Raw genomic sequence first — 24920 nt, forward strand, 5'->3', positions numbered from 1 at the left:
TCCGTCCAGCCACAGTACTTCCGTCACGCCTGGGTGTTCTGTCACGCCAGGGTGTTGTTCTCCGGGACTGCAACTGGATAGGCTACTATTGGAGTATGGGGGCTTGGGTCCAACGGTCCAACTTGCGACACACTGAACTCGGCAACCACGGTCGCCACAATATTGTAACGAGTGGTTGTCAGTATATTGTAGTTCATTTAGTATAGTTAGTATATTTTATAGACAGTTTCACATAACTTCGTGCTGCTATGGAGGAGGTGACTGGAGCTCAGTTAATAGCAGAAGCTCTTAAAGCTCAGGTAATCATGTTTTTAACGTTACATTCTGCTCTGCATAATTGTTTCATAGTTTCAAAGTCCATTTCAGTGGTCAGCTATGTAATTCAGCGTGTCGAAGCTGTTTTAAGTTATGCTTCCATGTAAAAGTACTAAATAAATGTTTATTTCATGCATGTAGTGCACAAGTAGGCTAAGTTATATGTTTATCACCGAAAGTGCACTATCAGGTGCTTAAATCCCTCCATAGCCTTTGTCTTACTATACCTTAGGATGAATTATTAAATTGCACTACATAAAAGGAAACGCCTTTCTCTGAAACTCTACAACCGCAGAAAGTGGAATACATGTTCGGCATCGTCGGGGTCCCAGTGATCGAAGTAGCCATGGCTGCTCAGGCTGAAGGGATCCGGTACCTGGGGATGAGGAACGAGCAGGCAGTAAGACAAACAGGCTCCCATCGTGTGTGTATAAAATCCACCGTGTGTGTATAAAATCCAGCGTGTGTATTATACCACCAGGTGTAGATATATAATCCACCGTGTCTATTACGTCTGGGCTGTGGTCATAAACCCTGCTGGCTTTCAATCTCTATCTTAACACTTTATTCTAACTATCTGTTGTTCTACTGTCCTTAAAGTATATCATCATTGTTCCTAAAGCATATAATTCTTTCAAGCAATTCAGGTTCATTCATGATCAATTCATGTTCATACTCTCACCGTATTTATATTTTTAGATATATTTATATTATATATATTCCTTTCATATTTAACATCAGACAATACTTTGCGCTTTACTTTTGCATTACCACCACTGCACATACTGCACATACCATAGCACCTTATCATCATGGTCAGCGTAGCAAATAATCAGTGTGAATACTTTCTACTGAATACATTTTCCAAGTCTTTAAACCCTGTTTTGTCATACGACAGGCTTGCTATGCTGCATCTGCTATTGGATACCTCACTGGACGGTAAATCACACACTTCCCCTGCTTTTTCTTTCCGTTACTTAATTCTATATCATCCATTGTATCAATGATACCTTTATTCCTATCTCCTCCTATTTTATCAAGGCCTGGTGCCTGCCTGGTGGTGTCGGGCCCTGGACTCATCCATGCTCTTGGTGGAATGGCCAATGCTAACAGTAACTGCTGGTATGATTTAATAACAAAATCAAAGAAGAGCTTGTTGCTTTCAAATTATTATGTATTTATGTGTTTTTGTATTCTTTTTTATTTACAAAGCTTGTATTGTCTGATCATTTCCAGGCCAGTAGTTGTCATAGGTGGCTCTTCAGATCAAAACCAAGAAACATCTGGGGCCTTTCAAGAGTTTCCTCAGGTATTGTTCCAGTATTTATTTATGGACACAATATTATTTATTATTTCTGCATTCAAATGCTTTCGTTTCTTACCATAGGTTGAAGCTTGTCGCCTGTACAGTAAGTTCTCTGCCAGACCGAGCAGTCTGGAAGCCATTCCTTCAATCATCGAGAAGGTAGGTATAACATAAAGGTTGTCTGTTGTAGATCAACAGTTGTAATGATCTCCCTTGGCCCATCAATAGGATTGATGTTACTTTAATCGAATGTCTACTGAGCTTGGTTTTGGACCGGTCCGGTATTATAGAGATCTTATTGCAAATACTTATGTTTTGATAAAAGAATGGTGAAGAAAGCCTTTGTTTCTATATTATCAGTGTTTGCGTGTGCTAGGGCATAAATATTTCTGATGCAGCCTTTACTCACTTTGTATTCGTTAATATTATGACCATTTTGCTGCTGCTGTTTTGAACAACGGGTGGAGTATTGAGATGATATTTAAAATAGTCTATCTAGTCATAAGGGGATCCAAAGTATTGGTCAAACAACTGGAAGAAAACATAACTACTGGAACAAACTGGAAACATTATTAAGTAAATGAAAAAAAACGGATGATGATATTGTGTAAAAAGCAGTGGACATCGTTAGCTAGCCTAGAAACGTTCAAAGCAGCACCTCAGCATCTGGGGCCGTATTCACAAAGCATTTTATCTTACCGCTAGGAGTGCTCCTAACTCGCGCTAAAACATTTTACGTAGGAGTTTTTTCTTAAAAGTTATTCACAAAGCCGCTGAGACCTACTCTTACTAAGGATAAATCACAAAGAGTGAACTAAGAGTGACGCGCCGTTGCTATGGATTACGTCAATTCTCGTGCACGAGTTTAGAAGCGGTCAGTTCGGAAAACAAGGAAATAGCCTAGGCTAGAAATGAATTCCTATTAAGTAGTTATAGTGCAGTTAGCAGAATACACGCATGATGACAATTTTGTGCAGACCACGATAATGACGTTGTAGCCTGCACGTTCAAGAGAGAGAGAAAGCAAACAATAAAAATACGTAAAATTGAAAAGAAAATAAATCTTATGAACTGCCGAAGTGTTGACTGATTTGTGCCAAGGTGTTTACCTAAAATGTGTTTTCAAAGTGATCCCTAAATGCCTGTCCACTCATCATCATCATCATCATCGTCTGGCTGTGGAATGTTCCTCCGCTTGCAGAGGTTGTGTAGAATGGCACATACAGTGATTACTGTGCTTGCCCTCTCTGGGGTGAGGCGTATTTCGCCGTGGAGGACATGAAACCAACGTTTCATCTGCCCAATTCCTCTCTCCACAACATTTCGTGTATGTTTGTGTGCTCTAGCATATATGGAAGAAATCAGTAAACAATAATAAATATGGATTCAACAAATAAAAGGCGTCAAAGAGCCAATACGATGTGTTTTACGCATAGGACTAAGCGTAATCTGCGTAATCACTTACATGTTATACTTTAACTGTAACCCAGCAAGTGACACCCAACTGGTACATCTCAAAAAGCTGCCTCAGACCGCTCACCATTAAAATGCGCGAATCATGGGTAGCTGAAGATCCAGGCCACTTTGCAACAACATCCAGTAGGCTTAGCCTATGTTAAAATTTGCATCAAAAAACAACCTGCGTGTTGATGGAATGCACTTTCTTCCTATTGACGAACACGTCCTCGTCTTTTGATGGCGCTTTGATGGCAAATTATTTTTATGCGCGTCCCGTCAATAGCACCGACCACACCGGGCATACCTGCAATTGCCATGAAGTTGGCTTTGATCCTGTGTAATTGTTGAATGTCCAAAAGGAAAGTTTATGGATCGGCTGACTGATGGTTGCGATAATTTTAAATCGTTGGCATTGCAAAGTTGCATTTCCCCTGTTGCTAAATAACGTAGTGTGGCCAAACATTTTATTTCGGGACTAATCTGATTATTCCTGTTAGTCGGGGATGTTATTGCATTGCGCATTAACTCCACTACAAGTTGAATAATCAAACATTTCGTCTCGCAGGCATTTTACGATTCTTTGTGAATAGGTCTTACTGAGTTAGGAGTCCTCTTGAGGACTTTTAAGCTCTCCTAGACTTAGGTGCTACTTTTAGGCCTAAAAATACTTTGTGAATTGCTCTTAGTGAAAAAAGTTAGGAGTCCTAAATTTAAGATTGACACGCCCATTATTTTTAGGAGTTACTCCTAAATTCGCCAGTTAGGACTTACTTTTAGCCCTAAGAGCCTTTGTAAATACAATAGTTTCTTATAATGTACCAAAAATGTATGCTCAACTTGCATGTTGTGTTTATCTCTTAAAGGCAGTTCGCACCAGTATGTTCGGCCGTCCAGGGGCCTGTTATGTAGACATCCCAGGAGATATGGTCAACGCTAAAGTTGAAAGAAAGGATGTCAGGTTAGTTTTCATTCTTTCACTCCCAAAACTGCAACTGTTTTAATATTGATGTTGCAGCATTATAGGTATGTTATATTTAGTGTATAATCCCATAAAAAATTAGATGGAATTGGTTTCCTTAGAATGAGCTATTATTATCTCCATAGGGAGGGGTCCTCCTCCACGGGGCCCGCTGTGTTACCTCAGTAGAACATGCTCTGGAGAAAACACTTTTTTGAATTCAATCAACTTTCAATTGAAGTGTAACTGAACCCTTTGTTACAGCTTAAATTAGAAGACTGAGATATAAAAATGCCCTTTGGTCAAAAATTATTTGAAGTATGGGGCCTGTTATTCCCATGCCTACGACCCATTTGTGATACTTTTCTAGCACCATCGTTGTGCAGGGTTTTTTAATGAGCAATGTTATAAATGAAATGCGCCAAACAATGTTGCGCTATGATATGTGTCTGAGGAGCTTAACCATCTCTCAGACTCCCAACATCTGGAATCAACCGGATGTTGGAGTCTGGTCAGGCGGAGCTCAACACATCCACACACATTGTGGCAGTGATCAACCCCCTCTCGGCCCTATGTAGCCCAGTGAAGACCAGTATGCTCCGTTCTTCCACCAGAATGTATTTTGAAGATTCAACTAAAATGACTAAACTAGAGTTTCATACACGTTTTATTCCAAGTGTAAAATAGTGTAGTGAATCCCAGTCCGCGGATGAGCGTTGTGTACGTGGGTGGGCAGTTTTTAATGCGTCCATGTTTTGTAGACATTCGTTTTTTGATGTTGATGTTGTTTCCCTATTTGATAGCAAACAGTAGGCTAATGTATCAAAAACAATGCAATACAAATCCATGTTATGTTATCAAAAGTCATTGCCCATTTAGTTTTTATCGTTGTTATCAAAAGTGATAGTGGTGGCATGTGGCTCAGGGGGTAGAGGTAGAGATGAGTTTTGAGGTTTCCCTGAGCAAGGCACCTCACCCTAACTGCTCCCAACAAGCTGGCTGTCGCCTTGTATTGTTGACACCGCCGTCGGTTTGTGAATGTGTGTATGAATGGGTGAATGTTAGGGAAAAGTGTATGCTTCACGTGAACCTCCTAAGATGGCGCAATTTGATTGGTTCGCTCTCTCGGGATATTTGGCAATATCCCATGATTGAGATCTCAAACTCCGGATATCATTTTCATTGCAGCATGTCTCGTCACGCTAATAAAAAAAATAAACCACTAATTAAACCAAATAAATCCCGGCAAAAAGTTTTATTTTGTTTATTTTTGGAGTGTTCCCGTGTAGTATATATTAAAACAATTATTCACCTCAGGCTCTGTGAATACAGGGTGTCCACGCGGGAGTAAAAAAAAAAAAAAAAATGAAGGCCCTTGAAAGGTAGTGAAAGGTAAAAAACGCAGTTTGACTTGGTAGCACATTTTTCACCACCACCTCAATATAAAATGAGTTTCCATTTTTTTGCTTAATATTTTTATACATGTTTAACTTCATCTAGCCTAAAAAATACAGTATACGGTACTACCAGGACCTGAACTGAGTAGCCGTTAGAGTTGGCGTCGCTGGTTGCTATAGCGACGCGTTGTTACACCGAATTCTGCGACCCACCGAAAAGTGTGACCCAAGGAGGCGCTGTTGCATATTTTCTGCAATATGCACGAGGTGAAAGCGTAGACAGGCATGACAAAAACATACATAAAACATAAGATCTCCCCCCAACCATTTACCTTTTTATTAAAGGTGCTTAAATACATTTGATTGATTTGATTCGCATTTTACAGACCCATACAATGGATAGGGCGTTTAGTACGGTCCTTCACCGTTGCTTCTTACCCATAAAAAGCTACAGTCATGGTTAAATTACACTGATTTACCTTTGAGCATTTCCTATTATAGGCTACTGTGTAAAATGCTGTTTAGAATTAATGTTAGTATCAAGAAAAGAAAGACCCACCGGAGATCTTATGTTTTATTTATGTTTGTTTTATTATCATGGTTCCCGCGGGTCCTTAAAAAGTCTTAACCACTTAGTGTTCAGGCCATTTTTGGCAATTTTTTTGTTTTTGCACTGCGCCTACTCTAGAGAGCACTGCTCCTTCATAGTATGACCTCTAATCACATGCTTGGTCTCTTTGGAAAGCTGAGAACCAGTAACATTTTATGACGTTATCAGAATAACTATCATGTACTCTCACAGTGCTGGGAAGACTATAATATTGTTTTTCCTCCCGGCCGGTTACACACAACTCCAAAACCAAGCTGATTGTAGTACCCTGGGTAACTCCATATCCATTGGAAACACTAATGAGCCCTATCCCTAGGACTTGTGATGCTTTGTGTAAAAGCAGATCAACAAAGCATAAAACATGAAGTCTCCAGCTCCTTTTATGTACTGATATGTCCATTCGTTCTGGTCAGGGTCCTTTTGGATACTCCAAAAAAGACCTTTGGCTACCCAAAATGCATACTGTAAACAAAAGTGAACCCAAACATGTAGAAGCATAATCTTGGTCTCAAATGAAAGGTTACCCTCTGTGCTTTCTTGTGAACCATTTAGATAGCATACCAGATGTTCTGATATGTAATGAGACGGGTATAACCACACAAAAATCAAATTTTTAGCTATCCGACTCTGGGGAAGAGCCTGCTAGTTTACGCACACCCCTTGCGCATTTGTTTTCTCAACCACACGTGAGACGTTGTTTGACATGCTGGATATCGTCAGAAAGGTATTTTCATTGGCTATTAGGATATCTAAGGCCCGTCCCCGACCCTTCCTGTGTGCTGGTGTAGCTGTCAATCAAAGTATACACGCCCCGTTTTGATAGTGAGTATTAGTATTGGTCTTACAGACATGTGGGAGGGCTCTATGTCACCGTGAGACCCTGGCAAACACAGCGGATTCAATGAATCAGACGACAATAGCAGAATTCAAACCCTGAATCGCAGTTTTCTACAAAAAAACATAGTAGCGTTTTGGTTTTCTATTTTTCGGCTGCTTTGTATAAGATGGCTTGTGCATATACACAATGTAATTACACTAAAATAATATTGATATTCGATTTCTGCGGACTCTTATGAACATTTCAAGACCCAACATGAAGTATCAACTAATTGCTGAGGATATCCACAACGACGATAAAGTTAGAATGCACTAAGGGAGGAGGAAGGTGAGGGGGGCTATTTTGACCTAAGACACTAGGATATTTTTGATCTATATTCGCCAAAAATATCTATTCCACCATATGGTTGACATTGGATGACATTCCTGAGATTCTAAGATTTCAAACGGTGTATGACATGACTATAACACTCAACTGTATGATGCCGAAAATTGACCCAGCATGTTGGGGGGAAGGGCTGGTGTAACGAAAACTTGCCCGCCGGCGGGATTTGACCGTTAAGTAGCTCAGGAGGTAGAGCGGGTTGGCTGGTAACCTGAAGGTTGCTGGTTCGATCCCCGGCTTCTCCTAGCTGAGTGTCGAGGTGTCCTTGACAAGGTACCTAACCCTGACTGATGTCGTGATGTCGAAGACAGACATCCTGTCTGTCTTCGACAGCTGCTGCTGGAACAGAGACTTCCAACTCTCCAGCAGTAGCGCCCCAAGGCCAAATATGCGCCTAGCGGGAAAAACTGATGATGATGATGGTTAAAAAGTCTTACTTTTTTTGGTGTGAAATTAAGGCCATAAATTGTCTTAAATTTACTGTAAATTTGCTCTAGGTATTACATTTTGCAGAGGGTTTTTTAAGACTAGGGGAAATTGTCGCACACAACAAATCACATAGTGCGTCTTTTAATTACGGCATTTTCAGGAGTTTTACGTTGCGTTAACGTTGACATCTGTCACTCATCAGTAGGCTAACTTGCTGGCGCTACTTTAAGCTAGTGACGGTTGACATCATTAGGCCAACTTGCGCTACTTTCAGGATGGGACGGTGCAAATTCAATGAGAAATGGTTTGAGGAGGATAAGTTTCGGGGGTGGTTGGAGAAGGCAGGTGACTACGAGGCAAGGTGTCGTTTATCCCGAAAGGCATTTATACTAGGGACCATGGGAGCAAAAGCTCTTGAGTCCCACATGAGGTCGCAGAAATATATCCGATACTCCGTGGCAGCTAGCGGGACTACACCGATGCCCGTATTATTTGAATGAAGTGGCCTGAAAAGTTCAGCATCCGTGGCTAGTACTTCACATCAGACGGCGTTAACCGGCTTTGTGTCGCCACCAGAAACCCAGAAGGCGGAGGTATTATGGGTTCTCCACACAGTGAGCAGACATAATTCCTTCAAATCGAACGAGGACATTAGTAGCGTCTTGGCTGCTATGTTCCCAGATTCTGAGTCGTTCACCTGTGGTGAAAACAAAACAAAACGGCCTATCTTGCAAAATACGGCATCGCATCTTTCATAAAAAGAGAGCTGTCACGCAGCATAAACGATAAACAGTACGTCCTCACATGTTCGATTACAGTGAACAAAACCACTAAAAGCAAACAGATGGATATCCATGTGAGGTACTGGCCCACGGACGACACCGACAGCCATATCATATCGCGGTACTATCGATCACAGTTCATGCTGGATCATTTTAATGCAAGTATTCCAAACAGTAAATTAATAAAATTGTGTTTGTAGGGCTTTGACTTTTGCCCAAAAATCATATTCGAAGTTTGTTTGTCTATTAATATTCGAATATTTATTAATAATACTTTGACCATTAAACTCCTTCAGTAAGACCTGGATTGGGGCTCGCAGGGTTTGTTTACCGGCGTTGCTATGGTTACCGGTCCTGCGTGTTCCGACGGTTTATTAGGTATCTAATAAATCGCTGTCTAATCGATACTTAATTCACTGCCTCTTCCGCAGAGCCGGCGCTGGCCGTTTCGGCGCCCTAGGCGACTCAAAATCAACTTGCGCCCTGGACAGGTTTTCCGAGCAGGGGGGGACGGGGGGACGGGGGGACGGGACGGTTTCGGGCCGCCCTGGCGATTGCTCCCGCGCCCTCCCTTCTCCGTTCGCGTCGTATATTTTTATTGACTAATTAAGGGCGCCACCAGAGGGCGCCCCCAACGCATTTGTCGCCCTAAGCGGTCGTCTAGCTCGCCTATGCCGAGCGCCGGCCCTGCTCTTCCGTGGTCATTACAATATTATGAATAGACTGCGTCGGGTTCTCCAACGTCTCTCCCTCTTGGCCTGCCATAACAGGTTCGAATCTTAAGGGCTGCCTAATATTTGTTTGAATTTTGATATATTTTTTGATATTCAAATTATATTCGAATAAGGAAGTTCGGCGTCAAAGCGTGTGTGTGTGTGTGTGTGTGTGTGTGTGTGTGTGTGTGTGTGTGTGTGTGTGTGTGTGTGTGTGTGTGTGTGTGTGTGTGTGTGTGTGTGTGTGTGTGTGTGTGTGTGATCACTGTCAGCCGTGTTTACATGGACACATCTGATCCGCATAGATGTGGAAGAACACCTCAATCGGAATAGAAAAGGATCATATATACGCCTCAATCGGAATACAATTATCTGTTCGGAATATAATTCTATTCGACTACAGAAGAGGTTGTGCAGTCCGCTATAATCGACATGCATGCACTTATTCCGATTAGTTTGGGGTTTAACTTAGAGCAGCTGCAGTAGTTCGCATTTGGTCCACTCCGCACACCAAACTTGACCGCTGTCAAGCACGGTGGATTTATTGCCTGATTCATGTCTTTGTTATCACTCCGTAGTAGTTACAGTAGTCCGGTATCATATCAACCCCAGCATGTCCGGTTGCTGAGCGACGGGACATGGGTGATTATGGGTGACACGGGTGGGTTCATGTGTTTGCGTATCGTCGTGTCCGCACGCTTCCGAGATAACTTTGCAAGAGTACTACTACTGCTAGTAGTACGGCTACGGTTGATGTGTATAAGTGACTCAATAAATTCCCTTTTCTATCAAATAATATTTCAGACATTTAGGGTCTTAATTTATGTATGTGTTGGTCTTAAAAAGGTCTTAAAAAGTCTTAAATTTGACTTTAAAAATGGTGCAAGAACCATGATAATGCACACGTGCATGTTGCAGAAAATGTGCAACAGCGACCCCTGGGGTCACACCTTTCGGTGGGTCGCAGATTTCGGTGTAACACCAGCAACACTTTCCGCCTTTTCCCCTCAGAGTTCTGTATGGCTGAGTTTCTAGCTCTCTGAGAGAATGGGTAAATGCAAGTTTTCACAAACATGGGTTGACGACCCGACATTTAAAGACTGGCTGAAACCCGTGATGGGAAATGACGAGAAGCTTTTTGCTCGTTATTCAAAAGAATTATCAATGTGACATGGAACGGCATCAAAGCGATTAAATCATAAACGCTTCGAGCATTCACCAGCAGCGGCTTTGTGCGAAGGGGGAGCAGCTCTCTATTAGTGGTCTGCGCCGGACACACTATTCACTCCCGCTCCCGCCTTGTACAGTGCCGCTCTCACCCGCTCCTGCAAAGAACTGTAATTTTTAGTCACACTCTCGCCCGCATCTATGATATTATATCCCGCTCCCGCCCGCAAATGCCCGTAAGGATGGATGTTCACTTTCTGTCTCAGGAAAGCCCTGTCCATTGGCTTGGAGAAAACGAGCGAGCACATAATTCATTAGGCTACCAGTATTGGTAACATATTTATTGGTAAGCTTGCATGTTTTCAAGCATACAAAACATTAAATAGGCCTCAGTAACTGAAACACGAAACAGTCGCATATTAAAAAAATAAAAACTCTGCAGGTCGGTACCAGCACGTCTAAATGAAAAATGAAAATGAAAGGTAAAAGAAAACAGCTGCTGCTTCGACCATGAAGGAAAAGTTGTTGGAAAAGTAGGTTTTGCTTATTGATGAGGGCCTCATGATAATTAGTATGTTTAACTTTACCCTCATATTTAATTTGCGGGAGTGCAGTGTATCATCCCGCCCGCCCACACCGGCAAATGCACCTCTATCATCCCGCCTGCACCCGCAATGAGCTTTCAGTTTTTGTCCCGCGCTGCACTATTTTGCGTTGCGTCCCGCGGGAGTAGACCTCAACTCTCTATGTCGTTGTTTTGCGGTGCTAGTAGCAGCAGGACTAGGACTACAGGGATTGCGGCAGTGTCACATTTATATCTTATAGTAAGTAGTAAGTGGTGCTTTGCATTCCCCCCGCCCTGCTGCTTGATGTCGTGTTGGTAGTAAAAAATATTGTGGAGGTAGTAAAAGTTAGTAAATGCAGGTTAAAAAAAAATTAAACATTATTAAGCGCTTTGAGTGGCCACTGGTTAGACAACTATACCGTTAGCACTATATAGATGTAGCCCATTTACCAATCAACCCAACCAGTTTGTATTGTTGTCATCAAAAGTGATCACCCAATTCGTTTTTTTTGTTGTATTGTCTATATCTTTGTTTGTTGCTTCTTTGTGCTTTTGTAATGCTATTGTTTTATCTGTATTGCATATATTTAATTGTTTAGTTGCCAGATTCTCCATTAGTCCCCAACAGATCTCCATCTTATCTTGTCGTTTCCATCAGGGTTGTGTCATGCTGCCCTCCTCCCCCTGTCAGCCTGGCGTACCCCGGGGCCATCATAGACGCCCTGTCTGTCCTCAGAGCCGCTAAAAGGCCCCTGGTGGTCATCGGCAAAGGTCTTTAGACTGAACCCCAACACACTGGGCTGTTCTGACACATCTATTTTACATTTGATCAACTATACCCTAAAAGAAAATACCAAAAAGAGGAATGGACAACTTCTGCAGGAATACACATTCAAGACAATAAAAGCAAACGTATATAAAATATAACCAAAGTCTTTGCTGCATAAAATGACCCATACACACAATCATACAACTTCATAGTCAGAAACATGTATGTTATGTAGGTCACAATCCAAAAGGGCATAATAAGCATATCAGGTTTCAATCACTGAGATTTTTATGTGATTATTTAAAAAATTCCGTCTCAATGAAAGAAAAAAAGAAAGAACAATTATTGTAAACCAATTAATAACTGTTTAAAAAACACACTGGAACAGGGACTCAGTGGACGGTAAAATGTGTTCCTGGTACTCTATGGACTCATTAGACTGTAACATGTGTTTCTCGTATTCTGTGGACTAGGAGCAGCCTATGGGCGTGCAGAGGCCTCTCTGAGGGACCTGGTAGAGGTTGGTGGGCTTCCCTTCCTTCCCACACCCATGGGGAAAGGGGTGCTGCCCGACGAGCACCCTAACTGTGTGGCTGCTGCACGATCCAGGTCGGTCCCCTTCAAGCCCCCATCCACAGCCACACACACCGTATGCATGCTGCGTAACCTCTCTTTCTGCATTGCGTTTTGTATTGGTCTACATCTTTCAGTCACCCTTCACTGCCATTGTCTTATTGCCATGTCCTATTGTTTGGGTTGTGGTTTGCCGTACCCAAGGGCCCTGCTCCACGCTGATGTCATCCTGCTGTTCGGAGCCAGACTCAACTGGATCCTGCACTTTGGCCTCCCACCTAGGTTCAACCCTCATGTGAAAATCATCCAGGTTGGTTACAGTTGAAGCCTCAAAGGTCATGTGTTCTGATAATTTGAAAGTAATGAGTGTGCTGTGTTTACAACGATGTTTGTTCTACCTGAAGGTTGACCTTTGTGCCGAGGAGATGGGGAATAATGTGAGGCCCGCCGCTGCTCTGCTTGGTGACGTCAACGGCATCGTCACTCAGGTACGATGGTCCCAATGTGTACCTCTTAGGTACGATGGTCCTCTTAGGTAAGAGGTCCTAATGTGGTCCTCTTAGGTATGAGGGTCCTCTTAGGTACGATGGTCCTCTCAGGTACGAGGTCCTAATGTGGTCCTCTTAGGTATGATGGTCCTCTTACTTTGCGTTCACACCAGACGCGACATTTGTCGCCCGTTCGCGTTGTCGCCGAAGTTTTGACGTGCCACGAATCAGTGGTATGTGCTCATTATACCACTGAAGGGGGTCACCGGCCCTCTGCTGCGCGTCGGGGCCGGACAACGCCCCTTAACAGTGGTATAATGAGCACATACCACAGCCTGTCGTGATCTATTGCTTGAATATACGATTAGATACTATTATATATATATAGAGCTCTGGGAGTCACAAACGACAACAATCACTTTCTCCTCCATGCTGCAGTTCGCCCGGACTGCATTGCACTGAGTTTGACGGTTGAACGCTGATTGGCTGTTACGTTACACATGTCACTCAGTGGCCATTAGGGCTGTCACTTTTTATTCGAAGTTCGAATATTCGTTCGAAGGTGGGGTGAAAAGTTCGAATTCGAAGTGTAATTCTCCATTCAAACTGTAAAAATGCGCTATAGGGAAGAGAGCGGCGAGTGGCTTCTCCTCAATAAAGCGGCCCTCCTGGATCCCCGCTTCTCCCGGTTAGTCCACCTTTCCCCTGCACAGAAACATCGCGTGACTGAAAGCTCACACGAGCTCACTGAAACGGAGACCGACACTGATCGCACACGACAGGGAGAAAAGTCCGCTGCAGCGCTGGGCGCGATGGGCAGCCTGTTTGGGGACTTATACAGCACGGCTGACAGAAGCAGCTGCAACGGTAACGGAGAGCTGCGAGACTACTTGTAATTTTCTTTCCGTAAGGAATAAAAAGAGCAGCATGCCGTGTTGGAGGTCGGCCTCACAGATTGTTCGTTTATATAGGCTGTGTGTGCCATGGACGACATGCGCTCCGAGCAGGATTGTTAATGTGTAAAAGACAGCCGCACTTGTGTGTCGGTGCTTCCTCTTGTTGTGTTTACAAATGTGTTATCAAAGATGTGTTTTTATCCTGTGCTGTTATGAATTCAGTAGGTATACGTGATTTCCACAAGAAATAAAAAGAGCAACATAAAAAATCAAGACTGTTGTCGTGTTCTATGGGGGGGGGGGGGTTGAATGTATTCGAATGTATTCGAATTAATTATGGACATTCGAAATTCGTTCGAATTTCATTTTTGGAAAAAGTGACAGCCCTAGTGGCCATGCTGTCGAACGCTGATTGGCTGTCATCACGCAAAATTTGCGTCAAAGTGGAAATATTTCAACTCAAGCGAATTTGTCGAGGCACAAATCCTCGTGAACGCGCTCGCCTGTGCACGCCGAAAGTGTGGCGCGACAAATCCAAACAAATCCAAAAAAATGTGCCCGAAACGCGTCTCTAGGTTCACTTTGTAAGGGATCTTGTCGCTCCGTCGAGTTTGGTGTGAGCGCACAGTTAGGTACGATGGTCCTCTCAGGTACAAGTTCCTAATGTGGTCCTCTCAGGTACGATGGTCCTAATGTGGTCCTCTCAGCTACGATGCTCCTCTTAGGTAAGATGGTCCTAATGTGGTCCTCTTATGTACGATGGTCCTTATGTGGTCATTTAATGTACGATGGTCCTAATCTGGTCCTCTCAGGTACAATGGTTTTTCTCAGGTACGATGGTCCTAATGTGGTCCTCTCAGGTATGAAGGTCCAAATTTGGTCCTCTCAGGTACGATGGTCCTTTTAAGTACGATAGTCCTAATGTGGTTCTCTAAGGTACGATGGTCCTAATGTGGTCCTCTTAAGTACGATGGTCCACTTGGGTACTGATGAAGAGAAACTTCTCTCGAGGACACGTCGGACAGCGAAATATTTCATTGAATCTTAGAGCATGATCATGGGAAAAGTACAGGCAGGAAAGTTACATAGGATACATTCAGTGAGACAATAGATGAACAAGATTCTTATAGGGAAACGTTTTCATTGTGGGTAGGGAGTGGGAGTGACCTTAGGCCAAGTAAATTTGCAATACAATAGGTGGAAATTGGACATATCTGCATGTCTGTAAGACATGGCTGTAAACAAGTTTACACAACAAAGAAGTCAGTCGATTGGCCAGTGGGGTGTTCCACAAAGCCGGTTTTATCACAAACTGAACACTGACTTACTGCCAATTAGATTGTTTCTTTGTGACTTTTTATTGTGTTTTGTGTCTTGTTTTTAGTGTGAAATTTTGTGTTTTTGTTGTTTTTAATGTGAAACTTTAAATGTTTGTATGCTGCCTTCTTGGCCAGGACTCTCTTGAAAAAGAGATTTTGAATCTCAATGAGAATATTCCTGGAAAAATAAAGGTTAATAAAAATAAATAAATCACATAACCGGGTAAGTTAACCCAGGGTTTGCTGTAACCCTAGGTTTTCCGTTCCAAAAGGATCACGGTATGTTAGTTGCTATAGCAACATATGCTCTGAATCAAACCTGGTCGGACCTGGTTTTGCGCAGGTTAAGTTTGAAACATAACCCGGTTTTGGGTATTTCAACCGGCGTTCACCGCAGATTTCATGTGTTCACAATGGCATGCCCTTTTGATGAGAGAACTGCTGATATCAGAGCGCAAATTATACGTGCAATCCACCGGGAGCGATTGATAAGACCACGGCTCGACATCTTGGCATATTGGATGACTTTTTGCTGGAGTGGAGAGATATAGATTCTCGCGCAAATCTTTAATATATTCAAATAGCCTTATATAGCCAACACTACCAATCGAGGACCTGGCCTCAGTTCACTCCAGACTATTTGCGTAGCCCTCCGTTTTTTTCAAATGGTAGTTTTATCTAGGCTATAATGCTGGAGATGCTGAGCACATCACAGTCGTTTCAGATTACCCATCCAAGATTTGTATCGGCCTCCTATCATACAAAGAGCAATATTGTCTGAGTAGGCCTACTATGCCGAGAGGCATTTACAACATAAAGTATAAAATAGTCCTAACGGACTTGCATCCACTGGAGAATGTTCGATCGTAGCCGGCGGCTTCATTACAAGCACTGATCCATCTTGATCTGTGAAGTTGATGAATTGTCACTTTTAGGTTTTCTACCCAGTTACCAAAAAAAGAAACATTTGGAATAGTATGCGCTGTGGCAAGCACACGGTTTGCATGTGTTACTTCGAAGGCAAAAAAAAATCTAAAATACAAGAAAACACAAAAACCTACATTCAACCAGTGTGGGGTATGGCCCATGACTCTCTGAGGTGGTAGGTAGGCCTACCTCCAGGTACCCCCTCCATGCCAGGGCGCCCTGAATTTATGTTTATTAACAGCTCCTCCACCGGGGTCAAGACAATTTGAGGGCCAGATCCAGTCTGCCGACTGTCGGCCTTTTCACGATTGGCTTAAAAAAATGGCTTATTTAAATTTATACCAATACGATGGTGGGAAAAGCTTACCAGTTTGTATGTTTTTTATACTTCATTTTTATACTTGATCCTCTGACCGCTTGGAAGCAATCAGAGTACATATGGTTTTAGAAGAAAGGGGTTATGTGGTAGGATCTTTAAGAATGCTTAACTGGGATATTTATATATTCATGGCTCAAATATTAAGGATCATGCTTTTGACGTGTAACTAACGCATTTACGCGGTCAGCGATCCGCTGCCAGGCTTTGGTTCTCCGGGTTCCAGAGGTTTTAGCGTTCCCTTTTCTTGTGATAATGTCCTTCTCCTCGTCATAGCTCTCCAGGAGAACCTGGAGTTCCATTTCATTGAAATAAGCAGCCCGTTTCGCCATATCGATCAGGGTTTCCATGATCCATACATCACGTCTTTTTAAGTTTAGTCTGGTCCTCTCAGGTATGATGGTCCTCTCAGGTACGATGGTCCTAATGTGGTCCTCTTAGGTACGATGGTCCTAATCTGGTCCTCTCGGGTACGATGGTCCTCTTATGCCGCGTTTCCACTGCAGGGTGCGGTACGGTTCGGTTCACAAAGGTGAGGTACGGATTGTGTTTCCACCGCCAAAAGTTGGCATGACCCGGACTGAGCCGTACTCGTTTTGCCCTCGTTTTCAGTACACCCGTCCGTTGATTGGTCGATAGAATCATCACTTCCGGGCGACGTGGGGATAAAAACAAACAAACAGTAGCCTTGAGGTATTATTCTTTACAATGAACATGTCGCGTAAAACGCTTGCTTGGGCGAACAAGGAGGCGGAGACGTTCCTCTGCATTCTTGGGGAGGAAGACTTTGTTTAAGATGTTTACGTAGCTGCCGCGGCGATCGACATCCGGCCTACCATAAAGGGTACTGTCGGCGGTGGAAACGCAACCTCGGAACTGAGCTGGGCTATACCGCCCCCTCCCTACCGGACTGAGGCGAACCGAACCGTAACGCACCCTGCAGTGGAAACGCGGCAATAGGTACAATGGTCCTAATGTGGTCATCTCAGGTACGATGGTCCTAATGTGGTCCTCTTAGGTACGATGGTCCTAATGGGGTCCTCTCAGGTAGGATGGTTCTAATGTGTTCCTCTCAGGTACGATGGTCCTCTTAGGTATGATGGTCCTAATGAGGTCCTCTCAGGTATGATGGTCCCAATGTGGTCCTTTCAGTTGCGTCTGTCACAATGTAATCCTTGTGTACATGTTTTAAGTTGTAGTCCCCAACCTAAATCTCCCGTCATTGATTTATATCTTTCAGAATTGACAGAGAAGAGTTTTGTCAATTTCATATTTGTATGATCAATGCCGAACGCTATTGTCTTTGTGGTGGTAAGTTGAGCTTGTGTTTAATTGAGTATTCCTATGGCCTGCAGCTACTGGAGCAGATCACGAAAGAGGGCTGGAAGTATCCATCCAACACGGAGTGGTGGAGCAGCCTGAAGGAGAAGATGGCTGCCAATGCAAAAACATCACAGGTTAGTGCTAACCCCATCGACCACCGTCCATCACACAATGTGGTTAAACATGCATTATGATTTGAATGTAGATGATGTGATGTTGAATTATGAACTACGGTAATTATAATTTGAATATAAATCAGATGAACTGAGAAGACTACCGTATTTTCCGGACTATACGTCGCTCCCGAGTATTAGTCGCATCAGTCAAAAAATGCTCCATGACGAGGAAAAAAACATATATACGTCGCATCGGTGTATAAGTCGCATTTATTTTTAAACATTTCAACAAGAACGTTTAGTCTGGAGAGACTGAATAAAATTGCAATAGCAATATAGGTGTGTCGGTCCCACTCGTAGTTCTGAGAGTATACCGAATTCAGTTACACCGGGATTCCACCGGACGCGTATGCGCCGCGGTCCTAAACCTGAGCGCACGATCGGGAGGTGGAAGTTTCGCTTTAGATGCCTTCACAAGTCCAGCGGAGGGCTCCAGTTTTCGCTGGCCAAGTCATGCGCTGTGATATGTGTGACAGCTATGTTGCACAACATTGCAGCTAAGGCTGGGGTAGCTTTGGTTGAACCGGAGAACATTGAGGACGATGACGACGAGAATATAATTTATTCGGTGGTGCAGTAGGCTTGCAGCGTTCAGTTGTAGGCCTAATGAATGACGGTGCCATCTTGCGGCCGAAGATTATGTACGCACAATTTTGGCATATAAGTCGCTTCGAAATATAAGTCGCAGGGCAAGCCAAACTACAAAAAAAACACGACTTATAGTCCGGAAAATACGGTACTGTTGTAATAAATAGTAATTGTTTATCCATCTCTATTTCTTGCTGTATTCCAGGCTCTGGCTCTTCAGGCGGTGGAGCCCATGAACTACTACACACTGTTCCACCACATGGCCCAGCTGCTGCCACCTGACTGCATCATCGTCAGCGAGGGCGCCAACACCATGGACATAGGACGCACCATGCTGCCCAACTCTCTGCCTCGACACAGGCAAGCTCTACCAATGAACGACGAGGCTGAGGGCTCAACCTGCAGGAGGGAGGGAGAGGGAGAGAGGGAGAGGAACAGGGAGAGAGAGAGAAGGATATAGAGAGAGAGGGAGGGAGAGAGATGCCTTGAATGTGCAGAGTTCGGCTTGAAAGGGCGGGACTTCTAAGCATTCTTCTGAGGGACAAAATCCATTTCAGTTCCATGTGTTTAGTGGTGAGAGCGGGATAGACCTGATATAGTGATATGTGATAACGCTACGTGATACGGAAATATCTTTGTAAAAAAAAAAAAAACATTAATTCTCCCTTTCATTGTGACACTGGTTAATTTCATTCTTCTCATCTCATCCTATCCTCTTGCTCCCGGGTCTGTTAACTGACATACACAGGTTATATTTATTGTAACCTGTGTATGTCTGTTGGAAATGGCGTTTGGGGAGTAGGAGGGACCAGAGCTTGTGTGTGTATATATATATATATATATATATATATATTACTTTATATAATATAGCTGTTATCTCTGCCCCCTCTCCAAGCCTGCACTCAAAGGGCTTTTTGCTGGGCTTTTGTTTGTGTTTCTTTGTTTGTTTGATCACTTACATATAAAGTTACTAGGATCTAAAGTTGTTTACTTAGTGATTATTTGGGCAACATTTCTTGAATTTGATTGCAGTAGAATAAAATAGCTGATTTTCTGTTATTCATCGAAGTGATGTTCAGAAATGGATGTTTTTTTTTGTTTTGATTCCTGGTCATGTTATTCCGTTACAGGCTGGATGCTGGGACCTTTGGTACAATGGGAGTCGGTCTTGGATTTGCCATAGCAGCCGCAGCTCTGGAGCGGGGCCAGGGCACAGGCCAGAGGGTGGTGTGTGTCGAGGGGGACAGCGCCTTTGGGTTCTCCGGCATGGAGGTGGAGACCATGTGCAGGTCGCTGCCCTTTATACTGCATCTTTTGTTTGAAGGGAAAGGCAGAGATATCTGTTAACATTGTGCAGAGTTGGCAGGGTTAACATTTGCAATGCAGAGGGTCACCTGACAGCAACGCATCACAGGTGGCACAATGATGAATTTGGCAATGAGCAACCTGTCTGAATCTGGTTAAGCCAGGTAAAAGACACTTAGTTGATAACTTTGCGAGAGGGATTATTTTGAGGTTGATATAACAGAGGGATAATTGCTTCTTGTTGTATGTCCAGGTATAAGCTGGCTGTTGTGATTATCGTGGTTAACAACAACGGGATCTACAGCGGTGTAGACCCTGAGACATGGAGTGAGATGGCCAAGATGGGAGATCTGACCACCATGTAAGTTATGCACATGCTGTCAATGCACGACGAGGCTCATAAGGCAGCAATCAAAAATCGCAACTTACACATTACACACTGATGGCATAGATGGATAAAGCAGCATTTGTGCGCACAGGGCGTCGGTTTCATGCTGCGGCACTTCATGTCGGCCCTCAATAAATGACTTTCTCTTCACAGGTTATATTATGGAAGCAGAGAAATACACCGTGAAGTTATAGTGCTCACAATATTATTCTTTGTGCATGGATGTGTTTGTTGTGCGCACCCGAAAAGTCATTTTTCGTGGGGATTTCTGGCAGTGATCTGCCGCCATAGGCTCTCAATGAGAGGCACAAATAAATGTAATGAAATGAAACATTTAGTATTTTTGTATTGACCAGAGCCCCTCCCGTGACCCTGCTCCCAGAGGCGCGTTATGATGAGGTCATGAGAGCTTTCGGGGGCCAGGGGTTCCTCGTGCGGACGGTGGAGGAGCTGCACAGCGCTCTGCAGGCCAGTCTGAGTTACTGGGAGGGGCCCAGTCTGATCAACGTCCTGATCGACCCAGCCTCGGACAGGAAGCAACAGGTAAGTCCCTCCATCAGGAAGACATTCTGTTAACAGGGCTCTGCTAAAGATAGGGGATACAATTGCAATAACAAAACTAGAACTGCAAGCAGTTATGCAGGGGTCCAAGAAGTGTGCATTTCGCCGGCACAACGCGACAAGAAAGGTGCGTTTCGCCGGCAGAACGCGAAGCATGTGTTCAAAACGCTACCGTGAACCTGTGGATATAAAGGTTTTGACTGTGGGAGCTTCGGTGTGGGAGTTATAGCCTAAAACGCGTTTTCAGAACATTCCATTGGCCAAATAGGAGATATACAATGTCGTCGTTTTTTGGTGCCGCCCTGTTGGCGAAATTTTCCAAAGACAATTTTCCTTTGCCAAATAACTCCCGCCCACATTAATAATTCTTTGCCATATTTTTTATATAGACTCGGGTTTTCCCCTTGATGGTTCCCTTATAGTTTGAAGAACATTCCTTGGGCCAATTAGAAGATATACAATTTCGTATTTTATTGCGCCCCCTGAGGGCGTAATTTTCCGAATTTTTTATCGTACGCTGTAAAGGTTAGCACCAACATGTGTGTAAAATTTGGACTTGATCCGATGTCTAATTTTTTTTTTTTTCTGGATTTTTGATTTTCGACTTAAAACTTAGCTAATAAACAAATATTGAAAATGCTACCGTTTCGTCATCGAAGGTCGGATCAAAAAAGTGTTCCATGCTTTCTTTTTGTGTGCGTCTGAAGATATCGTGTGCCAAGTTTTGTGTGAATTGGTCAAGAAATGTGGGAGGAGTAGGGAAAAGGCAGTTTTGCGGTTTTCGCGATTTTGCGAAAAAAAATTATGGACGCAAATGGGCGTGGCCTATGCCAAAAGATGCAGCAGACTCCAGTGAATATGTGGGTACAAGTTTTTGACTGTGGGAGGTTCGGTGTGGGAGTTATAGCCCCAAACGCGTATTCCTTGGTATAGCGCCACCTAGTGGCCGGCGTGTCTGGATTTTGTCGTCTGCCTAGAACTCAGGGACCTGGATCTAGTCATGCAATTGGCGTGTCGGCACCATTTACGGTTTGGGCTGTGGGCACACTTTTAGTGCTGGAATAATAATAATAATAATAATAGGAATAATCCTTACAAAAACAATAGGGATCCAACCTGTTGGCTTGGACCCCTAATAATCCTAATAATATAATTCACATTTGAAATCCTGGATGATTTATGGAAAAATATGATGTATCTACACCTGTAGAGATTTTGAGAGGTGTGGCAACATCTGTTATACTATGTGGGGGGTTCTCCTTACGTAGATGGGAGTCCTATTGATGTATTTCATATATGTGAATGTGGAGGCTTGTTTTATTCCCAATGAGCAACAATGGGATAACAAGACGTATCTTCTTTTCTCCTAGGAGTTCCCCTGGCTCACCCGCTCCCACCTCTGACACCCTCTCATCACCGGTTTTGGGACTAATTCTTTGATTGCTTGTAAGAAATCGACAAATTCCTGCAACACACTAGTAATAGAGAACTATATAAATTGATAATTTCATAATAAAAGTCTGTCTGTCTGTCTCTGTCTCTCGATGCCCATCTTCTTGGAAGGATGTTTAATGATGAACTTTATTTATAAAGCCCCTTCATTCATAATACAGCTAATGAAGGGCTGTACAATACAGTTGAACATTTCTTATAAATTCCTGAACTTTAGTAAGTCTAGGCCTATCCAGTGTATGACGGTGATCTACATGCAGACAGTTCAGAAGCTAATGGTTTGCTCACTAACGTATAACAACATATTCTGCACATCAATAATGTGTTGTCAGGTCAGGGCCCAGTTTCCCTATAACGATGGATCTTCGCTCGTACGATCATTCTCTCGATGGATCTTTCGAACCATCGTTAATTTCTTTGGAGCGTTTCCCGAAACTCTTAACATGAACGCGCTTTCACTGCACTCACGACGTTCGTAGGATTGTACCTGTCCACTTACATGGTGCTGAAACGGGCTATGCAGACGCTTAGGGGGAGACGCAGGAATGTCGCAGGAAAATGGGGTTAAAAAGGGTTAAAATATCTCCCCATCAAGGCCAACCGCAGAGCTGAATGCTAAAGATATTAAAACACAATTGATTAGGCCTAGGCCAACATATATATCAGTCCTAATCCTGAACGCACTGTGCATACATTTATTCACGGCATTTCCCCCCCTGAAATAATTCCATATTACAAAAATCCAAAATAGCTTGTGTGACAACTAGGCCTACATTTATCTTAATGTGCTGATTTTTTTAAACATATATTTTGCGCAGCAAGAGAGCCGACTTTATCTGATTCCGCATAAGGTTGCATTGATTGGCTCTCTAGTATAGAATATTTGTAGACATTAAAAATGCAACAATCCATTCATACATTATCATTCAAACGCGGCTATTGCTGACCCGATTAGGAGAGCTTGGTCTAGTGCAGGCATCTCCAAACGGCGGACCGCGGTCCGGGTCCGGACCAAGTGACGGTCCTATCCGGACCCATGACCAATTTCAAATAATAATATATATATTTTTTTTTTATGATTTCACTATACAAAGCATGATTAGCTTAGTAAAATAATTTCTCACTGAAATACAAATTGAAAGGCAGAATAGTCTGTAGTACAGCATAAAAACAGCAAAAAGCAATGATCTTCACAGAGCGAAGGTCATGCACTCACCGAACTCCCCCCCCTCCCTCCGTCTGTCACGGCCTGTGCGTAATAGCGTCACTCAAAAAATAGCCGATCAAATTTTTTGTTTACCGGAAGAGCGATTTGGAATGAGAAAATGGCTTGCTCAAAAAAGGAAAGTTGACCCCGAAAACAGACTTTTTAAAGATGAATGGACTGACCAATACTTGTTTATTGTTGTGTCTTTTATGTGTTGAAACCGTGGCGCTGATAAATATTAAGCGGCATTACGAATCCAAACACAGATCCTTCGAGGAAAAGTATCGTCAGAAGTAAGAGCGTGAAAAATATCCGAACTGAGAGCTCAGTATGAGAGGTCTACACGTGTCTTCACATACTCATTTACAGGCCAGAAATGTGCAAATGAATGCTCAGTTAAGATTGCATGGATTTTGGGGCAACATAAAAAAACTTTCAGTGACACGACTGTTGTGAAGGAGTGCATGAACGCCGCTGCCGAGACGTTACTTGAAGGCAAGGCAAGGCAACAACTTTATTTATATAGCACTTTTCATACACAAGGCAGACTCAAAGTGCTTCACATATAAACATTGTTATACATTAAAAAAGAAAAGAAAACATATGCAAAGAAATGAGTAAAATAGAAAGTTAAAAAGGCTTTTAGTAAGTAAAATTGAAAGTGAGTTAAAAAGGCATTTTAGTAAAATAAAGCTAAAGTATTTAAGATTTAGCAGAAAGCTAAAGCAAACATAAAAGTCTTCAATCTTGTTTTGAAGGTGCTCAGAGTTGGGGCAAGTCTTAAATCCTCAGGGAGTTTATTCCAGCTATTTGTTGCATAGTAACTAAATCCTGCTTTCCCATGTTTCGTGTTTACTCGGGGGATAATTAACAGATTGGTCTCAGAAGATCTTAGTGTTCTAGAAGGCTTATGTAGTGGATGCATATCAGTTAAATATTTTGGGCCTAAACCATGTAGGGATTTATAGGTTAGCAACATGATTTTAAAATCAATTCTCTGACCTACAGGAAGCCAATGTAACGATTTAAGAATTGGTGTAATATGTTCAAATTTTTTGGTCTTTGTTAATACTCTAGCAGCAGCATTCTGAACAAGCTGAAGCTTCCTTAGAGTTTGTTTTGGGAGACCTGTAAGGAGACCATTGCAGTAATCAAGCTTACTAGTGATAAAGGCATGTACAAGTTTTTGTAAGTCTTCTGTGGACATGAGCCCTCTAAGTCTTGCTACATTTTTAAGGTGATAATATGCAGATTTTGTAACTGATTTGATGTGACTTTCGAAATGTAAATCAGAATCCATGATAACCCCTAGGTTTCTGGCTTTGATTGAGGTTTTCAGGGACAGAGAGTGAAGGTGTTGGGTTACTTTAAGCCTTTCCGTTTTAGCACCAAATACAATTATCTCTGTTTTATCCTCATTTAGCTGAAGGAAATTTCGGCACATCCAGTCTTTCACTTGCTCAATGCACTGGCACAGCAGATCTATGGGCCGATAGTCATTTGGTGATAGCGATACATAGATTTGCGTGTCATCAGCATAGCAATGATGGTCAATATTGTTATTATGCATGATTTGCCCTAGTGGGAGCATGTAGATGTTGAATAAAGAGGGCCCTAAGATCGAACCTTGTGGGACTCCACACATCACGT

General features: G+C 42.9%; 1 protein-coding gene across 2 annotated transcripts; it reads left to right on the forward strand.

Annotated features, from left to right (window-relative positions):
• The first annotated feature begins 30 nt into the window (after nucleotides 1–30).
• Nucleotides 31–22836, forward strand: hacl1 (2-hydroxyacyl-CoA lyase 1). 2 transcript variants are annotated; one of them, XM_056601583.1, is made up of 17 exons: nucleotides 34–299; nucleotides 611–715; nucleotides 1214–1254; nucleotides 1357–1437; nucleotides 1552–1624; nucleotides 1703–1780; nucleotides 3943–4037; nucleotides 11581–11693; nucleotides 12165–12300; nucleotides 12469–12574; nucleotides 12669–12752; nucleotides 17626–17727; nucleotides 18563–18717; nucleotides 19488–19646; nucleotides 19916–20023; nucleotides 20407–20593; nucleotides 21982–22836. In XM_056601583.1, the coding sequence occupies exons 1-17, from the start codon at nucleotides 249–251 to the stop codon at nucleotides 22012–22014; spliced, it is 1707 nt and encodes a 568-aa protein (XP_056457558.1). In that variant the 5' UTR covers nucleotides 34–248; the 3' UTR covers nucleotides 22015–22836. The 2 variants fall into 2 exon arrangements, with proteins under 2 accessions (XP_056457559.1, XP_056457558.1); XM_056601584.1 differs by lacking the exon at nucleotides 21982–22836 and having other exon boundaries at nucleotides 31–299; nucleotides 20433–20531.
• Nucleotides 22837–24920: the final 2084 nt, after the last annotated feature.

This window comes from Gadus chalcogrammus, chromosome 11 (genome assembly GCF_026213295.1).
Source record: "Gadus chalcogrammus isolate NIFS_2021 chromosome 11, NIFS_Gcha_1.0, whole genome shotgun sequence".
Classification (NCBI taxonomy): domain Eukaryota; kingdom Metazoa; phylum Chordata; class Actinopteri; order Gadiformes; family Gadidae; genus Gadus; species Gadus chalcogrammus.

Bases quoted from the DNA above. Each gene is read 5' to 3' on its own strand.
- hacl1 (XM_056601583.1), top strand. From the start codon at position 249: ATGGAGGAGGTGACTGGAGCTCAGTTAATAGCAGAAGCTCTTAAAGCT. The intron at 12,575-12,668 runs GTTGGTTACAGT...TTCTACCTGAAG, and splicing joins CTCATGTGAAAATCATCCAG to GTTGACCTTTGTGCCGAGGA. The intron at 19,647-19,915 runs GTCGCTGCCCTT...TTGTATGTCCAG, and splicing joins GAGGTGGAGACCATGTGCAG to GTATAAGCTGGCTGTTGTGA.